The sequence below is a fragment of the Mytilus galloprovincialis genome, chromosome 5 (assembly GCF_965363235.1).
Source record: "Mytilus galloprovincialis chromosome 5, xbMytGall1.hap1.1, whole genome shotgun sequence".
Taxonomy (NCBI): Eukaryota; Metazoa; Mollusca; class Bivalvia; order Mytilida; family Mytilidae; genus Mytilus; species Mytilus galloprovincialis.
The window spans coordinates 31,316,531-31,338,006 of NC_134842.1; the positions used below are offsets into that span (position 1 = coordinate 31,316,531).

At 32.1% G+C, this 21,476-nt stretch overlaps 1 protein-coding gene across 14 annotated transcripts in view; it reads right to left on the reverse strand.

The window, feature by feature from the left end:
* LOC143075600 (uncharacterized) overlaps window positions 1-21,476 on the reverse strand; it is a 56,775-nt gene that overhangs the window by 11,541 nt on the left and 23,758 nt on the right. For 11 of the 14 annotated variants that reach the window (XR_012978362.1, XR_012978361.1, XM_076251081.1 and 8 more), the window contains 4 exons: window positions 11,708-13,936; window positions 4,719-5,133; window positions 3,404-3,558; window positions 618-2,915 (listed from right to left, as the gene is read on the reverse strand). Coding sequence is in view for 12 of the 14 variants with exons in the window: in XM_076251081.1 (XP_076107196.1) it covers window positions 618-2,915; window positions 3,404-3,558; window positions 4,719-5,133; window positions 11,708-13,862 (5,023 nt within the window). In the remaining 2 variants the exon portion in view is untranslated. Of the gene's footprint in view, window positions 1-617; window positions 2,916-3,403; window positions 3,559-4,718; window positions 5,134-7,289; window positions 7,376-7,433; window positions 7,557-11,707; window positions 13,937-21,289; window positions 21,312-21,476 lie in introns of those variants that run through there. The other 3 variants (XM_076251079.1, XM_076251084.1, XM_076251085.1) reach the window with 3 other exon arrangements.

Genomic DNA, 21,476 nt, shown 5'->3' on the forward strand with positions numbered 1-21,476 from the left:
ATTTTATCTGAACACTTCTTACCTCAGATTCTTACAAGACTGAATAATAGTTAATTTTTATTCTACCAGTCAACTTTCAGACTTATCCAATGAATATTCAATAATGTTCAGACAGCTCGCTTGCAGTCAATTGTAATTCGTTAAGTCTATATTCAGACTTTTCGGTGGTTTATATTTACCTGTACATGTTTGCATTAGATTGAATCGCATAAAACGCTTCTGAACAGTACTGAATTGACTGTAAACGAATTGTTTTAACAGTTCTGGATTGTACCACAGTGGATAAGTCAGAAAATTGCATGAAAGTCTGAACATGAAAGAATAATTTATTGCTTAGATCACAACTTAAACCCTTAATAGTGCTATGTGTGATCGTTTTTCAGTCTACAAATATGTTATCAAGACAAACACAATTATTTGTCATCATTTGTCATATTTCTTTATTGGATGTGTCTTCAAAAAATGGTTGTTACTACCGTAAACAAAACATATCGTTGGTAGTTTGGACTGTTCTCTGTACTATGCAGGTTTTTTTTTAATGAGCAATTGCATGATGAAGATTATTCTAGGTAAAAACCGAATTAAAATTTGTATTATGATTCAGTGTATTAACAAACCTTCGTGATACACTCTTTGGGACATCGCATTAGGAGGAATCATACCAGGCTGCATATGGATATTCTGAGCTCTTGGTGCATTATTTGATACTGCGACCGGAGAATGCTGATAATGCATCTGTGGTGTTTGATATGCATTTGGAATAGTTCTTCTTGGATCATTGCCTCTGATTACTTGATTTGATGGCACTGTAGCTGCACCGATCAGTCGAACACTATGTGGTAGGTGAGCAGGATTTATAGAAGGTCTCGTGGATGATACAGGATTATTAGGTGGTGCATTGACTTCCCCAGGATGTGGAGATCTCTGTAATACAGTTAACAATTGTCCGCTTGGATATTGCGGAGGATTTCCTGATTTTGAAAGAGTGTGCATGCTTGGCCGAGCTGCAGGAACTATTCCTGGGCCATTTTCTAACATGAGTTTGTGTGTGTGCATTTCAAAGTTAGTAGTATCTGCAAAAGAAGGTTTCGGTATGCTATTTGGTTTTTGCGTATTATTCGGCATTGTTGGTTTTGCTATTTTAAACTGCTGATAATCCTGTTCTAATCGTTCCTGTTTTTGACGACGTCTTATAGCTTCACCCAATTCTTGTTGTATGGCATTTTCAGTATTTTTACTACATTTGGCCATCGGTTTGGTCTGCTTAGTAGCTGGTATGCTGCTATTTATATGTTGTGGTCTAGTTTTAGGAGTGGCAACTATGTGCTGCTGCACTTGTGTAGGAGATATAGCTGATTGAAAACTTGTCTGTATGGGGGTATTCGTAGTTAAATTACAAGGTTTGCCAAATTGCTGTTGCAAATTTATCGGCGAACCCAGATGACTATCTCTAGCAGGAGCTGATAAAGCTCTTGAAGTACTGATATCAGATATGCTAATGACTTCACTACCTTGACTTTTTGACCTCTCATTCTTTACAGTTATCAATTTACCAGGTACCTCAAAGGGTTTTTGAGCATGAGCAGCTGTTAACGGACCAGGCATAGAAGCTCCTTTAAATCGAGTTGGAGGTGACAATGGACGTTGTCGGGAAGAAAAAGGGCCGGTTGCTCTAATGTTATTAGGAACTGATATCGAATTAATCTCAAGCGTCCTTAGTATTTCTTTCGTGTCTTCTCTTTTACATGAATGCGCAGGAGGGGGAACTTTATTCTTTTGACCAGATGAAGTAAATACTTTTGACGCAGCAGCTTTGCAATTGTTTTGTATTACTTGTAATTGTCCTTCATTACTAGACACATTACAACGGTTCGTTAGATTCATTCCAGTAGCAGGTGCTGGGCGTTTATTTGGCCCTAGAGGAGATGATAAGAGCAAATTACGCAACATTTCTTCTTTTTCCTTCAGTAACAACATCATTTGTCCTGCTTCGCGATTTCTCATTTCAAGTTCATGTTTCAACTGTTTGATATCATTATATGTTGCTTCTACTTCCGGTCCTAATAAGCGTGATTTACTAAACAAAGGTCTATTCGTTTTAGAAACAGAGGACACTGGGACAAGTGGAGGAATATTCTTATGATAATCTTTTGTTTTTGGAGATGTTATTTCATTTGTTCGCTGCTTTTTGGTAACAGGTTCTTGTGAAGCAATATTGTCTGGAATGCGTTCTTGTATTTGATTGCTCTCCGTGGAGGGTGGATACTTTGACGCGACAGTATCCATTGACTGACATGTTGATATACAAGAAGACTCTGTATTTGGGTCTGTCGGTATTTGAGCAGATAATAGTAAATGACTCGAAGATTCATTTGATAAATTCTTGGCATTTTCTGTCAATCCTTCATTGCAACCTTTAGCTATTGAAGTTGTGTTATTTGTGTTTTTAGTAACGCCTAATACATCTGTTGATATTACGGCAGTAGTGGTTGGAATGGTTGCTTCTAGTTGTTGCATAGATTCTCTAATATTTGAATTATTTGCATTAATGGACTCTTTTGAAATATCTGTTCCAACGATTTCATTAGTCGAAATACTCGATTGGTCTACTTCTTTTAAACTATCACGATTATCGTTTGTATTCAAAACTATTTCGTTCTGTTGATTCATAAGGTTGGATAGAGTTTCTTCTGATTGCATAATTAAATTGATAGAACCAGATACAGCATCGTCATTCATGTTGATTGGTTTTTCATAATTTTTGTCAGCATCATTACTCAGTTCTGTAGTAATGATATGGGTGTTCTGATCCATGACATTGTCTAAGCATATTTCAGATTCAATGTAGCAATTTGGGACTGATGATGTTGTGATGCTATCTACTTCAACTGATTCTACATCTGCTCCAAAATTTTCTGTAAAAAATCATAGCATTTTTAAGATAGTATTGTTTGAATGGTATAAAGTACCTTGTAAAACATGAAAAGTAAAATGGTGTATTGTGTATGTGGTAAAAATGGTTGTATGCTTTAGAAAAATGCGTAAGGTGTATGTTGAATGTTGAAAGGTTAAAACAACAAACAATGAATGTTTAACGTCTAGAAATACAACGCATACACTGAACGAAAACAGACTTACTCTCAAGTATTCGAACTAGACGAAATTAAAATTTATCAATGGAATAACATTGATTTTGATTCATTGACAAAGATTTGCAAGTTTGGATTTTAAGAAAATACATAAAGATAAATATCTCATCCTAAAGTTCTAGAGTAAATTGTCTGTCTTTTGGTTTCAATTTTTGTTATAGATTTTTGGACGGATTTATGTCTTTCTTTCTCTAATTATTTTTTCTGTACTTTTAATTTTAATCTTTATAAATGAGAGGTTATTCTATATATACCAAAATCTTCATTCATAACCACTGGTGTAACTTCAGAATCGTCAACTGTATTCTCAATAACCGACATCTGAACATCGGCATTCGACTCAATATTTGGAATACTCTCTGTTGTTGAGTTGGTATCTGATTTCTCATTGTTGTTTACAAGTGATATCCTTAAATAAAAATACAGCTTATTTAAAATTAAGAATAGATACCTTCTATTGACCAACTAACAACTAAATGACAAAATTCCAAGTGCACTCATTTCACCGTCTAGAATATACTAAATCCAACATTTACATCTCCCGTTAATGGGACATAAACATAATTTCAACACATCTTAAATTTCGATTTTGATGTGTCAATTTGATTAAGTCATACATGCTTAAATTTTAAACATGGTTGCTAATTTTTACATGTTTTAAGTTTGTAGTTCATTGAATCATGTATGGTCATTAGTCTATCGCCTTCTTCTAATGCAATGGTATTGTCTGTTCTTTGTTGAGATTTCAATCTCGATTTACCTTTTCAAGTACCGATTTATAAATATAAATATTAAGTTCTAATTTATTAACTTATACATCTTCATGACCATTAGAACGGGTTATTAAATTTATCAATCTATCTACACCAATTTTGAGTACGTACTTTATTAATTTATCAATTTGCATCAAGTTTGTGTATGGGTTTTATTGTTACATGGATTTTATTAACTTACAATTCTACACAAAAACATTTACAAAAAGAAATTAAAATTTATTTGAATGTCGTACCGTTACATAAATCTTACTACATTATGAAAATATTAATGCCGTTTGTTTGAGAAAAAAACAGAAAAAATTCCCGGATATTTTGTGATAAATTGCCCAAGATGTTATCATACACATATGACATAAAATTTATACCAAAATTAATGCTGATATCACAACCAAGTGAATATAATTTGACTAAATTATTGCTATCACATGATTCTTAAAGTTAAATATAGTTGACTCTAGACTAATTATTACTAAAAAAAAATATCCCTTGATGGTAAACACATTACAACGTGTCTGCGGTTATGAAACTTTAAAAAATAGGTCAAGGACAAGACATATTGAAGAGAGACATAATGCGCGTGTTTACAAGATATCAATTATTAAGCGCTCCTACCTTCTTAAAAATATCAGTTTAACTAATAGAAAACGCTTTCATCGTTGCAGATGCCGAATTGTAATGATTGTTTCTAGCATTTTGCAATATTAAAAGGTCAATCAAATATATAAATAACAAATGTAGCAAAGTTTCGAAATGAACACAATAATATGAATAAAAAGATTAAGAGTCATCCTACCTAGAACTATCAATGTGGTCATTGTTTTCTATATTTGAAAGCACAGGCACTTCGTTTCCTTCAACTACTGTATTAAGAAGATACTGCTGGGTAGTTTCAGGAGGAATGGGATTTTCAGTCTGCCGGATAGTTTCTTGAGGATTTCTATAAACATCCTGATGAGTATTATCAGAAGGATTTACATCATTAGTGTTACATACTTCCAATGTCTTTTCAATATTACTAATGTCTATTGCATTGCTATCTTTTTTGTCGTCATTAGTAGTATTTTGGTCCTTGTATTTCTTTTCCAACCAATTAAATTGAGGGAACTCTTGTTTTATTCTGTCCATATCACTTTTAGAATCCACCATTAGGTTTCCCTTTTCTTGCCGTCGTCGCTTTGGAGGCAAAATTTTTGGTAGGTCATCTTCGTCTGAAATAAATGGGGAATTCGAAAATGTTTTACCCTTTTGAACAACATATTATTATAGAAAATTGGCAATCAAAACACCTTTGGTACATTAACAAATTAGGGATTAATAACACATTATTAAAATATCCACTTATAAATGAATTATAGTCTTAAATGGTAATTTTGGTCTTTACATAAAAATTTCACAATCAGTTATTCAGTTTCATTCAGTGATTCAGTCAATTTTTAAACTGCCATATCCGTTAATTAAGAACTGATCAGACAGTTTCCATTCAGTCAATTCTACTTAATAACTCTTCAGACAATTTAGTCACTGCTGAAACATGTATATGCTGGTAAATACAGAACAGTTAGAACATAGACTGAACAGGTAGTAATTGACTGCATGCAAATATTGCCACAGTGCTTAAAACTTAAAATTGACCGAAGACCTATGATGACCTAATGATTTCATCGTCAGTCTGTTAAGGTCAAAATTTGTATAGTAATCGCTGTCAATAAATTTTGGAACTTAAATATTATCAAATTCGGACCAGGATTGAAAATCGTTAATGTAGGACTAAAATTTGATAAATAATTTACCCTCGAAGTTTTATAAACGTGGTTTTGAAAAACTAATCGATATTTGCAATTTAAGATTTAATAGAACGAATATGATATTGAAACAGCAAAAACTCATATAATGATAAATAGCTGAAAATAAAGCAAAATGAAAAAAAATAACTCGTTTGACTAGAGTTAACTGACATTAGATGTATATGCATTGATACAGTTTGCTAAATTCATTTTTCAATATTTATTCCTAGTGAAAATGGGTGTTCACAGAATAGTACTAAATAATCATTAAATTCAGCACACAAATCTATCTTCTTTAAAACAAGAATCAACTTAGCCTTACTAGTATTGACTTCAAAAATATCTTTACTATGGTGAATATTTATGTTTAGGTTGATCAATTATCAAATCCAGGTTGACAATAAAAGTTCACAATCATAAGAAGATCCACAATTATACATGTATAACTACTTGAAGATCCTACACATACATCTCACGCAAAAATATAGATAGCTGTTTAACGTATTTCGGCAAATTACTCAACAAGCAGAACAAGAAGATATTTGTGCAACACAAATATTTATCCTGTTCTGCAGAGAACAACATCCTTGTCCTAAATTTTAATGGGTTGGATCTTATCGTAACAATTAACAAAAAAACCTGTCAACCTTCCCAAACACATTATACTGACGGCGGCCCGACTAGTTCTGGCTGTTAATTTTTGATGTTACGGGCTTAGCAGAGAAGCAGCAAACACTTTTTTCAAAGATAATGGTGTGAAAGGGTTGGTGTTCAAAACCAAATTATCAGCACTTGATAAGAACACGCTACCACGAGACCACTGAAACGTTATTTAGAGGTTAAACAGGACAGAAATAACTTTGATTGCAACACAAACAAAATGTTGTTGCAATGAGTGTTTTCATTAAGATTGAAAATACTTCTAATGCTATAAAAGGATCTATAAGTTAGTGTTTTACCCAAACATAAAAATCCATTTAAAACTCTATACAAGTAAAACATCAGTCCCCCTCCACTTTCTGAAAGTAGTACCTGTATGCGTTATGAATTATTATTATCATATATTTTTTGTACATCTAGACAATGCAATTTCACATTGTAACTCCTTCTACGGCTCAAACGTTGCCACTGGCAGTTCAAGTATGAAGCTGGACATATTGCGATCACAATACATTCATGTCATTTTAAATTAAAATATGTATAAACAATTATTTGGAATACTGTGAATATTTGGGTTTTATTAGCAGGAAGCTCATGATAAACCAAATTTGCCATTAGAATTGTACAAATTTATTTTCACATGATGATTATGCAAAGTGTTCCCACGATTACTATAAAATAAACTTCAACATCAATGAAAAAGGGATTGCCTTTGTATAAACATAATTGTTTACTGAGCGTAAAACATGTCATATACATGGCAATACACGAATGACCTACGATAGATTTAAATGACACTATTTGAACTTATCTTATTCTAATAATAACAAACGCATTACGTATAGAATTGTGATTGGTTTAAATAATAAACGTCACAATACATGAATTTAAATGATAATAACGTTGATTAAATCGCCTACCTCCTGATATCACGTGATTTATATCGTATACATAAATCCCTCGATCATGTCAACTTATGAAAATGCGCATGCTTTGTTGTTTTAATGTATGCTTATGTCACACTGCCTAGGAGATCGGGAGTGTATTATTATTATTATATTTACCTGCAGAAAGATAAACATGTGTCTGTTATCGTGTGTTATCTCGCAAAGATAGACCTTGTCCTACACACATAAGTTCAAGTCTCATTTTATCAGTAATTGAACTCGAAAATGATCACATTTAATATTCGCTTTACATGTAAATATCGTCATGTAAATTTCATCATGTTAATTCGTCAATTAGTTATCCGGAAGGCTATTTACAAGTTCTGTTTTCCAACATACACATATGTGTATTTAGCTTGTAGATCAATATTTTATGAATGTGTCATTCTTTTAACAAGTTTGTAAAAGCTGCTACTGAATGTTTATCAACTAACAATAAAACAATGTAGAAAATAAAGCATTGTTTTATTCTATTGGCGACATATTTAAAACTTAATACACAAATATTTCCTTGTCATTGATTTTAAAGCAGAATAAAAATATCTTTTAACAATGAAACACTTATTAGTGTACAGTTGAAGGAACGAATCAGTTAAATAATAGGATTTGAACAAAAATTGATAAAACATCTATTATAGGAACTTTGCTTAAACGTGTTGGAATATCAATTAAACAGGCTGATTTCTATTTCGTATTTCCTTCCAATTTAACGTATAAATGTGTTTGATTGAAGTAAATAGTATCCATTGTAAAACCGAATAGCTGGACACACAGCTCTTAATGATCGTTAAAAACTCAAATACACCAAACGAATCAATAACAATTGGCATATGCTTGACTTAGTAAAGGTATTTATTTGTAGAAAATGGTGGAGTAAACCTGGTTTTATAGCTATATTCCGTATTTTCTTCCATTTTAACGTATAAATGTGTTTGAATGAAGTAAATAGTAGCCATTGTAAACACACCAAACGAATCAATAACAATTGACATATTCCTGACTTTGAAAAGGTATTCATTTATATAAAATGGTTGATTAAACCTGGTTTTATTGCTAGCTAAACCTCTCACTTGTGCATTTATTCCCATTGTGTTAACACGAGCGTGTTTGATTGAGACACTGAACATCTTACGTTATTTGCCATGACGTTGCCAATTTGCCCCACTCGCACTATCATTTTCTATGTTCAGTGGACCGTGAAATTGGGGTCAGAACTCTAATTTGACATTAGAATTAGAAAGATCATATAATAAGGAACATATATACTAAGTTTCAAGTTGATTGGACTTCAACTTCATCAAAAACTACCTCGACCAAAAACTTTAACCTGAAGCGGGACGAACGAACGAACGGACGGACGGACGAACGAACGAACGGAGCCACAGACCAGAAAACATAATGCCCCTCTACTATTGTAGGTGGGGCATAAAAATACTACATACAGTGGAATTAAACTTTTATAAACTTTAGAACCACATTTTTATAATAAAAAAGGAAACATTTTTTTTTTACCTTGACTTATAGGTTGACTAGTTCAACAAACGGATTGATACATGTTTTTGCAACACAGCATATTAAATAGGAACGTACATTTTTATAGTGAACTCTACTAAAATTAGACAAGTCTTATCAAGGTATCCCATTGTATTAAAAGGTTCAATCCTTATCTTGTTGTAAGGTTGAATTATTTTACCGATTCTGAACGTCCCAACGTAATTTGAAAACATTGACCACAGAATGATTTGGTTAATGGTTTTACGTTATACGTTTTTTTTAATATAGCACACAGGTTTCTTTGTACTATGGATACCTTGCATTTTAATGGTTTTACAAAAGTCTGCATGCAGGCCTATAGTAAACTAGTAATTCGTTTTACAAAAGAAGTAGTGGTTCACGGGTAACTTAATAATACATCTACAGTATATGTGTTAATATCTATTTGACTCTCTGGGGTGTGTAAACAGTATATCTGGTAAATGCAACAGTAGTATGCCAGTGGTCAAAAGTCGTTAATCGATTGAGAGAAAAAAAAATCCGGGTTGCAAAGTTAAACAAATTAAAATGCATCAAATATAAGAGGAATAGAAAGAATTGTCTCCAAGAGAATCATCTGTGGCTCTCGAGGCAAACTCTATAGAATGTTAATTAAAGTACGAAGTTGGAAAGTATCTACAATAGAGAAATCCAACAAGTAGAGATTATCTAGCTAAGACTATACTTTTTAGCCAGTGGAGTACCATTACCGAGTGCGAGATTTTCTATCTGCGTTGAAGACTGCATTGGTGGCTTCGGCTGTTATTAGATTTTTGGTCGGGTTGTCTCTTTGACATATTCCCCATATACCAATATAAAATAAAACTAGTTATAGTTCCTCTACTATGCTAGTAACGGAAACGGTTGCAATGTAGAGGAAATTATTGGAACAATATGCGGCAACTCTTTGACGTCACTAGAGTTAATATTAACAAGTGAAAAATAGATTTTTTTGTACAAGTCTAGACGATGTAAATGTGCAAATCAATTTACCCGGATATAGAAATCTAACTCATAACAAATTATTTATGTTATAGTTGGGCATTAGATAATGTAAAATACGTCATCATGACAAATTAAAAAAAGTATGCGTAAATAGTCCTTCCAATTGGCGAACTTTAAAATACATGAATCCCTACACGAATTTCATACATATTTGTCTTCTGTTGTCTGAATGTAAATTCTATCCTCACTTTTAACAATACTTAAATCAAAATGTAAAATTTGATAACTTATGTTCGACACAATTAACATTGTGTATGTAAGTCTGAAAGTTTTATGGTTGAAAAAAGTTCAAATTTCAAACTTCACACGTCATCTTAGTTCTAAATGATAGATTTGTTATTGAATGAAGTATAATAATTGAGCAACATATGTTGTTTCAGTGCTAACAAATGTTAAAACGTGTATTTCTTAAAATAGGAGAGTGAAAGTATGTCAATAGGTATGATTCTGTTATATGGAAAAATTTGACACAAGGCATATAAAGTCACTGGAATGTCGGTGAAGTCGTTTAATTTTCTAAAAATACATCGAAACAACACGACAAATGAATAGATGAAAGTTATCAAAGGTAACAAGATTATAACTTGGTACGCCAAACGCGCGTTTCGGCTACATATCACTCATCAGCGACACTCAGATTAAAATAATTATAAAGCCAAACAAGTACAAAGTTGAAGAGCATTAAGGACCCAAAATTCAAAAAAAGTTGTGCCAAATACGGCTTAGGTTATCTATTCCTGGGATAAGAAAATCCTTGGTTTTTCGAAAATTTTAAAGTTTTGTTAACATGGAATTTAAGAAAATGACCATGAGCCGCCTTGTGATCAATATTTTTTGAAACATAAAATTCTTATTTGAGTTATAATTGTTGAATTAATTACTTCCTGTTAGGCATTGATTTTATCATTAATTTTCTGTATGTTGTCCCACTATGCATCTTGTAAATACTTTAAGATCAATAAACCATGAATATTGTGCACATTTCATAATGAAGAATAAGCAGTAAAGATTTACGATCAATGTACATGTTGAAATAAAAAACCGATCAAAAATATACAGAATAGTTTTCTAAAACAAAAAGTTGGTAGTGGGTTCAAATAGTACGTTTATTTATTTTAAGTGGTTTGAAAGAACAGTTGGTTGCTAACATCCGGCTGTTAAGAGCAAAGTACAAACCACCATAAAAACACATTCCATAACAAAATGTTTATAAAGATAAGAAGATTTTGGTATCATTGCCAATGAGACAACGGTTCACTAAAAACCAAACGACATAGAAATGAATAACTATATGTCGCCGTACGGTCTTAAACAATGAGCAAAAACCATATTGCATAGGAAGCTATAATAGGTCCCGAAATGATAAATGGGAAAGAAAATTCAAGATCATACCGCTACGTCGAGAGTGAAACAGTATTTATCCTCTTAAGACGGTCGAAATTTCAAATTCATAAAGAGAGACTTGAGATGTGATGAGTTAAGATGGGATTGTTAGTTGTAGATGGAAAGATAACATTAAAAGAACAGTTTGTTTTGGTTAGCTTCATACTGTCTGAACAGTAGCACATTTCACCTAAATAAATATTTCAAAAGTAGTTGTTTGAGTTTCAGATTTTCTCGATACTGGTAAGATCACTGCTGATGTTGAAGACAAAATGGTGGGTTGAACCTGGTTTTAAGACCAATATCAGTTTAAAGTTATTAAATTGGAATTCAAAGTTATAAAGATAAAACTGACGTTTGTTCCACTTGTTATTGAAACAAATCTGGAATCACAAAAAACATTTTAATTTGATATATTTTTTGTTTATTAATTCTACATACCTTTTGTTTTGTTTATTAATTCTACATACCTTTTGTCCTTTTCCGTCTCGGTTTTGGGAAGATTTTATTTATGTTTTTCAAAACCATGTCATCCTGAGTATCGTGTTTTCTCTTTCTCTCAGTCTTTTTCGTTTTTGGTGACGTTGATTTATTTTTCTTATTTGTCTTCTCAGAATGTTTTTTTGCTATGCCACGTGATATGGTCAAATCTGTTAAAATTACAGCATCACAGCTGGTCATTACTTCTTCCCATTTGTTTGCTGCAGGTTTAATACCACCATTGTTTTTCTCTTTATTTTGAATGTGGTATTTTGAATGTTCATGTTTTTTCTCTTTTTGCTTCAAGGCAATACGAATTTTATTTATTGGCTTAAAATGTTTGTCCTTTTTCTTCTCTGAGTTGTGTATTTTAGAAACTCGATTAACATCATCAACCGTCTCACACGGTTCAGCAATAAAGAGATGATTTTCATCTATGTCTGATGATGTCTTATTAGATAAATCATCTGAATTATCGAGGTTTTCTCCACGAAATGGTGGGTATAGGCTCTCAATACATTCCATTGTCTCTGGTGTTTTTACTATTTCATTACGGTTTTCAGCTGACTGTTCTATTTTACTTTTCAGTCTTAAAAGTTGTTGGGTCTGTTTGATTTTTAGGGAATTACACTCCGAACCTTTTCTACATACAATCCTAGCACATTTATCTTCTTCCTCATCGTAAATCATTGTTGCATCGCTATCGTAACCATCGTGCTGATACAGCGGCTTCCTCATTATAATTATTTCCTCATGTTCTTTCTTTATTATTGGTTGTTTCTTTTCGTTCTTTGATAGTTTAGGTGAGGACCTTTGCGGTAGTTCATCCAACTGAAAATCTGATGGTGTTGATATCTCTTGATTTTGATTTGAAGTACTACCAGGCTGATTTTCTACACCAACCTGTACCCTGCATTCAGTTCTTACACTAGACACATCATTAGTTCTAACGCTGCTTACTTCAGAATCTTTTTCTAACGGCGTTATTGCCTCGGTTATAGTATCTTGACCTCGGGATACGTTTTCTTCAACTACGTAAATATTGAGTGTTGTACATTGCAGATCTTTATCGACCTCTTTCTTGTTTAATTCGATTTCCGATATTTGCTCATTATTTTGAAGTTTTGATTCAATAGGTTTTGGAAGTTCCTCATCCGCTTTAGAGTTAGTACACATATAAGGAACGTCTTCAATGTTTGATTGAGTTTCAACCGATTCTACTGCTAATAACACTGGTGGGGAACTGGAATGTACAGTTTGAGACGCCGTGTTTGTTATTATCTCGGAAAGTATAGGTTGTTCGCAGTTTTCATTTATTTCACTTTGTTTGTCCTCCTGTAAATTTGCTAACTTATCCGACTGATTAATGATATTGTCTTTCGAATAATTCCCACATGTTTCACTTAAGGACGTGTCGTCTGATGATACACGTGTCGCATTGTTGTTGTTTTGTTTTTCACTTAAACATGAATCATTTTCTTTACCTGCATTTTTATTTTGATTATCATCGTAAATCATGTCTACATCTTTAGTTTTATCAGTGACAGATACTTCATCCGAGCTCAATACAGGTTGCATGAATTCACCTGACTGCTCACATGATGATATTTCATCACCCGCTGATACAGACGATGATTTATGATTGATTAAATTCTTAAATGTCAATTTTAAGTTTGTGACATCTAGTTCTGTGACAATATTATTTGAAAGAACAATCTGATTTTCTCTGATTTGTGCATTTTCAGATGCATTTCCTTCCTGTATTTTGAGAGTCGTATCGTTGGATTTCACGGTTTCCGTTGAAACGTCTCCATTGACGGTTCCTTTGATATTTTCAGGAGTTGAATATTTGTTATTATCCAGTCCTTGCAGTTTCGCATCAAAAATATCAAAAGCGTTTCTACTCTGATTGTTCGCATGATTTGTGTTTATTCGGCTTAATGTTACGCGGGGACATTTGGCAAAGTAGTTTGGACAGCGTTTGCGCAGCACTGAATCTGATGAAACAAAGTTGAGAGTCTTGAATTCAGATATGTCCAAATTAAAACGATTTAGTTCTTTTGTTTTCTTTAACTTAGTCCTAGGTCGGCCGGGAAGATTTTTTATTTTGCCTGGCCCTTTCTTTTCTGACTTCACTTTATTCATTCTCAAGTTTTCAAATAATAACAATATGTGTAAGGTTAGATAAGTGTGTTGATCACATCTTTATATATCATCATCTGAAAAACAAAAAGAAATTAGATTACTTCTTTGAATAATACTGTTACCATGGTAATTGTTCGTGAGTAACGGGTTAAAAAATAGATGCTATACTTCTATTCATAATTAAACGCATCATGCCTTGACGCTTTTATTTACGTTTTTAATTAAAAAATCGACAATACAATTGTATTGTTGCTTTGTTATTATAAACCTGATGAATATTCCACAGGTAAACGATGATAATTGCACATTACTGTATATTTGTTCCTTTATTTGAATAGAAAATAAGTATTGATTACTTATATAAAACATCAATTTCAGTCAGTAATTTTCATTATAACAATCGATCGACTACAGCTACGGTCTGTTTCATAAAATTATTGAAATAAAATACAAGAGTAACAGATGTTGGCATCTGTCAATAATTTATACTGCATAGACGTCAAACATTAGCGTCAATTACCTGTCTAAATCGAAAAAAAATTGTAGTTACAGGTTTGAGAGTCTCGATGGGAGTCCTGACTTTTTTTTATATTTGTGCATTTTTTTATTTTTTTTTAACATCCAGCGTTAACGGATTTTACAATTAATATTGATGTTATTATAAAAAAATCTGTGAATTGTTTATGTTTAAATGAGTTTATTTATTAAGTATTGTATTACATATATTTTTGTCAACATGTATTCTTTTTACTTATAAACCCCAATATTCTCTAGTCTTTTTTATGGCTTTTTTGTATTCATTATTTGTCTTGTTCATTATTCTCCATTATGTAAACCCCATCCAGACCCAGAAGTATTACTTGACTTGGGTTACAGGAAACCTTCACATTGAATCACAAATATTCTAGAGCCAGTTTAGGACAGAAACATGCAAAAACATTTTCCTTAAACCAATTTCAAATGTTCTACCTCAAATGTCGTCAAAGTATTCTTCACACCATTGTTAAGATATGTTCGAGTGCTTCTACTCTAATAACATTAATGCCACATTTAGTCCCTTATTTTCAATTAAAACTCGACCTGACACGGATCGAGCAACAAACACAGATTTACCTCAATACCAATTTTCCAAAAAACATCCCATGCACATATGGCGGGATTATGCTTTATTTATTATATCTTAAACTATTTGAAATCAATATTTGTTAATTTAAATTTGACAATACGTTTCCTTACGGTATACCTTATCACCCAACTGTCTAATCTTGTTAACAACAGCATTTGCAAATAAGGACATGCATGGCATGCTCACATTGAATGTATACAGCATGCCACAAATACAAGTCGAAGATTCATGTCCGAAGTAGACCACTTACAAAGTTTTCTTAACTTGCTTGCATATCAATCACTTTAATATTATTGATATTTTGTATTTTTGATGTAATTTGACGCTAATGATAAAATTAAACATTCTTTACAGCTGCTGTATTTTTTTTACTTTGTTCTCTGTTAAAGTAAAATTACTAAACGTTTTTTCAATGTTCAGATTCAAACATTATTGTTAATTCAGAATTTTTTGCGATGTTGTTTTTGCGAAAATTTCGACAGGGTCATAATCGCAATAATTGGAACTCGTATTTTAGGAACTAAGCAAGATTTTCCAGATATCGCAAAAATTTAATTCGCATTTAAGTTTTAAATGAGAAAATAGCTTTAATAAATGCATGCCATAATTTCTGAATTTACAGTATCATACAATAAAAAAAAAGTGTAACAGTCTATTCTGCCACTATGCGTATGACAACATACATTCCGAATATAACTAATCACGTGACCAGGATGCCCTGTAGACAATACCGTCTTTTTCACAACATAACATTTATTTGAATTTCAAATTGTTCAATTTACTTTCAATAATTTAGTAAAAACAAGTTTGTTGCTTTAAGTATAGACCAAAAGTGTTTATAATAATTATATTAAAACTCCTTTTAGTTTTAGGAATAAATGCTTTTGAAAAAAAAACTTTTAAGAAATTATCAATCGACTAGCACTCATAGTGATTTAAGAATGTAAGAACACTGTTTACGGAAATGTTATTGACACCAATAACAAACAGCAATAATTTAATTTTGAATGCATTGCCTTCTTCTGATTGGCTGACAAATTTTATTTATCAGCTCATCGACATAATTTTGTCATGTAAGCGTGACGTTATCAACGTTTTTCACGCTTAAAACGGAATTTAGAATTAAATTATAATAGGAAAGACTGTAATATTTTTTTTCTGTCTATTCAAAATAACATGTGGTACATACTTTATAATAACCCGCCACACTATTACAGTCATTCCTTAAATAAATTCAACAACAATCAGAGAGCGAAACTTTTAATAATACAATGTTTTAGGTTTAAACGAGATTGAAACTTATAGTGTTGTAGTGTTATCACATATCATTGTTCCTTTTTTATTAAGATATTTTTTTATGTGCATTAGAAGAAGTCTACTCTTGTAGTTTAGCAACCATTTCCGATAACAAGGCTTGGACGAAACACTATATTGTTAGTAGAAATGCATCATTAGATTTAGTTACCTAAACAAACAAACCAATCGATTCATACGTTAGAATATGACTATTTTCCAATAACTGCTATGTTTTTCAATAAATAAGAACTTAATAAACGTATAAGGCAGGGTTTCCCCTGGGGCAATTATTTTTTTCGCCACCTCTTACGCCAAAACAATATATTTTTCGCCACTTCATTATTTTTTTCGCCAAGTAACATAAATATATTTTTCGTTTAAAATTTACCTTTTTTTCTACCCCCCTCCCTTAAATAAGATGATTTTGCCCTTTTGTGTCAATGATTATTCTCTCAATCTTATTTTAGAGTACATTTTTTTGAATAAACACTAAACATTAACTTGAAAACAACAGAATTTTTTTTAACTTAAAAGGGAAAAATATTCATTGTATTTTAAACAACTTTTCTGAATGAGGGGGCCACTATACTTTTAATAATAAAGAAGGTATAAGTCCTGGAATATAACAAACTTGATTGACATGCTTTCATCGTATAATACCAGTATAGTTCGTAGGGAAAGTTTCTTTAAAAGAATAATACTGATCAATGTGCCCTTTTGTACTAAGAAGTGGTTTTATCACATGAAACTGATCCCTCGTTTCCTGTTGAGTCATTACATTGAAGAGTTTCTCTCATTCGAGGGGTTGTTCCCAACCTTTTGGATGGATTTCTTCATAACGACAATTTTCTTTTCTTGACCATCGTAAATGAAAAAGTTGAGACGTAAAACTATGCTTGAAACAGGTGTGTCACTCAAACGACTTTAAAGTAGTCTCCCTAATCAATTACCTAAAGTCAGAGGACAATTAAAGTTTTAAATTGGAGATTTTTCTTGCTTTTAAACATTTTTCTTCAAAACAACAGCTTTCTTTTCTAAACTATCTTTAAAAGGAGAGGAGACGTCAAAAATTTGCTTCAAACACGTGCCGTATGTGTGTGTGTATGTGACATTTAGCGGAAGCCATTTAACCATATCATTTTGTCAAACAATTCAATCAACACCTTTATTAATTAGTCCTTTGTTGTCGATAGCTATAAAATGCAATCAGCTGATTATTGATTTTCTGTCCAAATCTTAATGAGGTCAGGGTGAATTCTGAGTATTGTCTGATCGGCTTAAGTCGGAGAAACTCGAAAAAAAGTAGATAACAAGATGGAGTAAAAAAAATCGCTATATATATTTCTTTCGCCAAATTCTTTCGCAAATGACGAATTTTCATCGCCACAATTATTATTTTTTCGCAAATTTGCGAAAATGGCGACCGCCAGCGGAAACCCTGGTATAAGGGATACCATTACAACAGGATTATACAAAAACGTTGTGTAAATGTTTTAATTCATACATGAAAGAAAATCATAACATCCCACATTGAAAGCAATGTGAAATGCCAAATCGGACAAAACAAGATTGCTGATGAACATGATGAACAGATACTAGTATACGAAAGAGCAACACATATTGCATTGGACAATTACTTTGCATTGACTACAGTTATTTAATCCCAAATGTGCAATAAATATTTTGTTCAGATCTTTTCTTAAATCACCGTTGATAAATATTGAGATTCTTAGAAACCAAGGTTACAACCTCAACAGGAAATGTTGACTGTTGTTTATTGTGTCTTTTTGTTAGCTTTTGTGGTTTAAAGCTTCTTCCGTTTCTACATATAAGTATACTTTACATCTTTTAAATGTTTAGAATTGAGGGTCTTTAAATTAAAACGGACGCTCAGTATTTAAAAAGAAAACGCTATTTCCTTTAAGTTAACTAATATAAATACAAGCAGTTATAAACATATACTAGATATAATATTTCACACCATATGCGTGCACGCTTACGTCGTCTACATTATTCTAAATAGTGATGCTCATTATAAAAGTTTGGAAGCGTATTAAAATTCAGAACTCCAGCAAATGTAGTAACTTTCAGCAAAATGAGGCTGGGTTAAACCTTTACTCAAAGGAAATATGAAAAGGACAGAATATAAATTACTTTGCAAAAGTGATAGGATGAACACCAATGTTAGGCAGCACAAAATGCAGGTAGCAGATGTGCTTGTTCAATATAGAAAATACATTTTCGGGCGACTTTGTCGCTGATAAATGTTCAACATACGAAGCAACTGATGAAAACATGACAAATCTGCAAAAATATACTCTCCTGCCCTTAATTTCTTTCATATTTTTAAAAATTATCATTAATAACGTTTAAATATATATCAATTAAAATACTTTCATTTTATGTCATTAATTAAAGAGTAAGATGTGAAACAATCTTTGAAGATGTCAATAGAGATATATAAATAATTCACATTTGACAAATGCAATTCAGAGTTGTTCGAACTACATCATTAGTTAAACTTAAATACATTTATCATCTACATGTACCGTAGCTTCGAATCTTTAATGATTATTTGGTTAAACGAGTGCTTTGAGGATATAAACATAACAAGACTATCTACAATACATTTATGTAAAACTATGTCAATCGTTGGTTTTACTGTCGCAAAATTCTATTTTTCTAATATCATAAATATATGACACTGTTGAACCTATCACTAACTTTAGAGAAACATATTTCAATACTATAATTCGTGTGTTACGATATTTTTCCACTCTCAACAGTTAGATACTTAAAAATTCAAAAGATCTTTTAGAGTACATACAATCTAACTCTCTTTCATCTTGTAACAGTATTAAAACATTTGACTTTTCTACCCTGTACACAAGTATTCCACATTCCAAACTAAAAGACAAATTGAAAGAGTTGATATTACTTTGCTTCATAAAAAAGAATGGCCAACGTAGATACAAGTATCTTGTCTTAGGGAGGGATAAATCCTACTTTGTAAAGAATCACTCTGATTCAAACAAAAAATTCTCTGAAACTGATATTATCAAGATGCTTGATTTCTTGATTGACAACATATTTGTTACGTTCGGAGGACGTGTTTTTCAACAGACTGTCGGCATTCCAATGGGAACAAACTGTGCCCCTCTACTCGCCGACTTGTTTCTTTATTATTATGAGGCTGACTTCATGCAGGAACTTCTTAGGAAGAAAGATAAGAAGTTAGCAATATCCTTTAACTCTACTTTCCGCTATATAGATGATGTTCTTTCACTAAACAATTCAAAATTTGGTGACTATGTGGAATGCATCTATCCAATCGAACTAGAGATAAAGGATACTACAGATACAGTTAAGTCGGCTTCATATCTTGACTTACATCTAGAAATTGACAATGAGGGTCGGTTGAAAACAAAACTTTACGACAAAAGAGATGATTTCAGCTTTCCAATTGTGAACTTTCCATTTCTAAGTAGCAACATTCCAGCAGCACCTGCATACGGGGTATATATCTCCCAATTGATACGATATTCCCGTGCTTGCATTTCCTATCATGATTTTCTTGATAGAGGTTTGCTGCTCACAAGGAATCTATTAAACCAAGAGTTCCAAATGGTGAAGTTGAAATCATCCCTTCGTAAATTTTACGGACGCCATCACGAGTTGGTTGACCGTTATGGAATAACCGTTTCACAAATGATATCGGATATGTTCCTTACGTCGTAACTACAATCCCCTTCCCTTTCATGAATATGACCTACCGAATTAGACTATTTACCGGATTTGTAATCACTTAAGCAACACGACGGGTGCCACATGTGGAGCAGGATCTGCTTACCCTTCCGGAGCACCTGAGATCACCCCTAGTTTTTGGTGGGGTTCGTGTTGTTTATTCTTTAGTTTTCTATGTTGTGTCGTGTGTACTATTGTTTTTCTGTTTGTCTTTTTTATTTTTAGCCATGGCGTTGTCAGTTTGTTTTAGATTTATGAGTTTGACTGTCCCTTTGGTATCTTTCGTCCCTCTTTTACATTTTGATTATTGAAATAGCTCGCAAGCCTCGCGCTTAAAATATTAAAATGTTAACTGTCTTGAGAATATCGTAACATATTGTTTTGCATTAATGTCATATACATAAATATACATACTTTGAAAATGACACAATTTAAGAAATAAAACATTATCATTCAATTGATATGTAAACACGTGCAATCGTTGGGAGCTGTATATGGGGCAAACAAAAAAACACCAAAAAGAAACAAGCAATCTGTAAGTATGGCAATACATAGTCCCCTACCGGTTAAAAATTTATTGTAATGGTACGAAATTCTAACTTGATCTAGTCATGGTTCAATTTACAGACAATAACGAACAAACCTATCAGTAATTTCTTCAAAAAATTTACTAAAGAAAAGGAAAAATATCCTAAATGTCATTTATCTTAATACAATATGTTTCACAAATATTTAAAAAAAGATTTATATCCCTTTGAACAGAAATCAAGTAATTAATAAGTATTTCATCAAAAATTTAATTCTAGAGAAGGTTAAAAAATAAGTTATTTCCCTTTGAACAGAAATCAAGTAATTAATAAGTATTTTACCCAAAAAAAACATATTCTAGGGAAAAGGGCTTAAATGAAAAAGAAGAAAAAAAGCTAAAATCATGAAAATCGAACTTTACCTGTAACTAGCCATAATAAAACAATACACCAACTATCAAATTAATATCGTCAAGCATAAAGAAAAAGTGAGTCAGGAAAACTGATTTGCCGGCTGACGGATGGACTGACGGACAGACTGGCGGACAGACTGACGGACAACCTAAAATTCAATTCTACTTTGTCGGTAGGGGACTTATTATCTAATTAAATAATATGAGGTAAGCTTTGTCAGATAGAGTAGAAGATTAGTTTCTAAGTAATATAGTAATTCACCAACGGATAATATCAAAATATGATATAAGTCAGTATTAGCAATAACCAAGTCGATCTACCTTGACCTTTAGTTGTTCATTGTTGTTTCCATTGTTATGCATCCGTAAGTTCGACTTTTATGGATTTTGTTTTATGTGGTTCTGTCTGTGAACAAGATTATTAATAACATGCATATGGCTAATAAAAAACACAACATATGTTTATGATTTTTATTTTCAATACAATACTTTTATTCTGGAATAATAA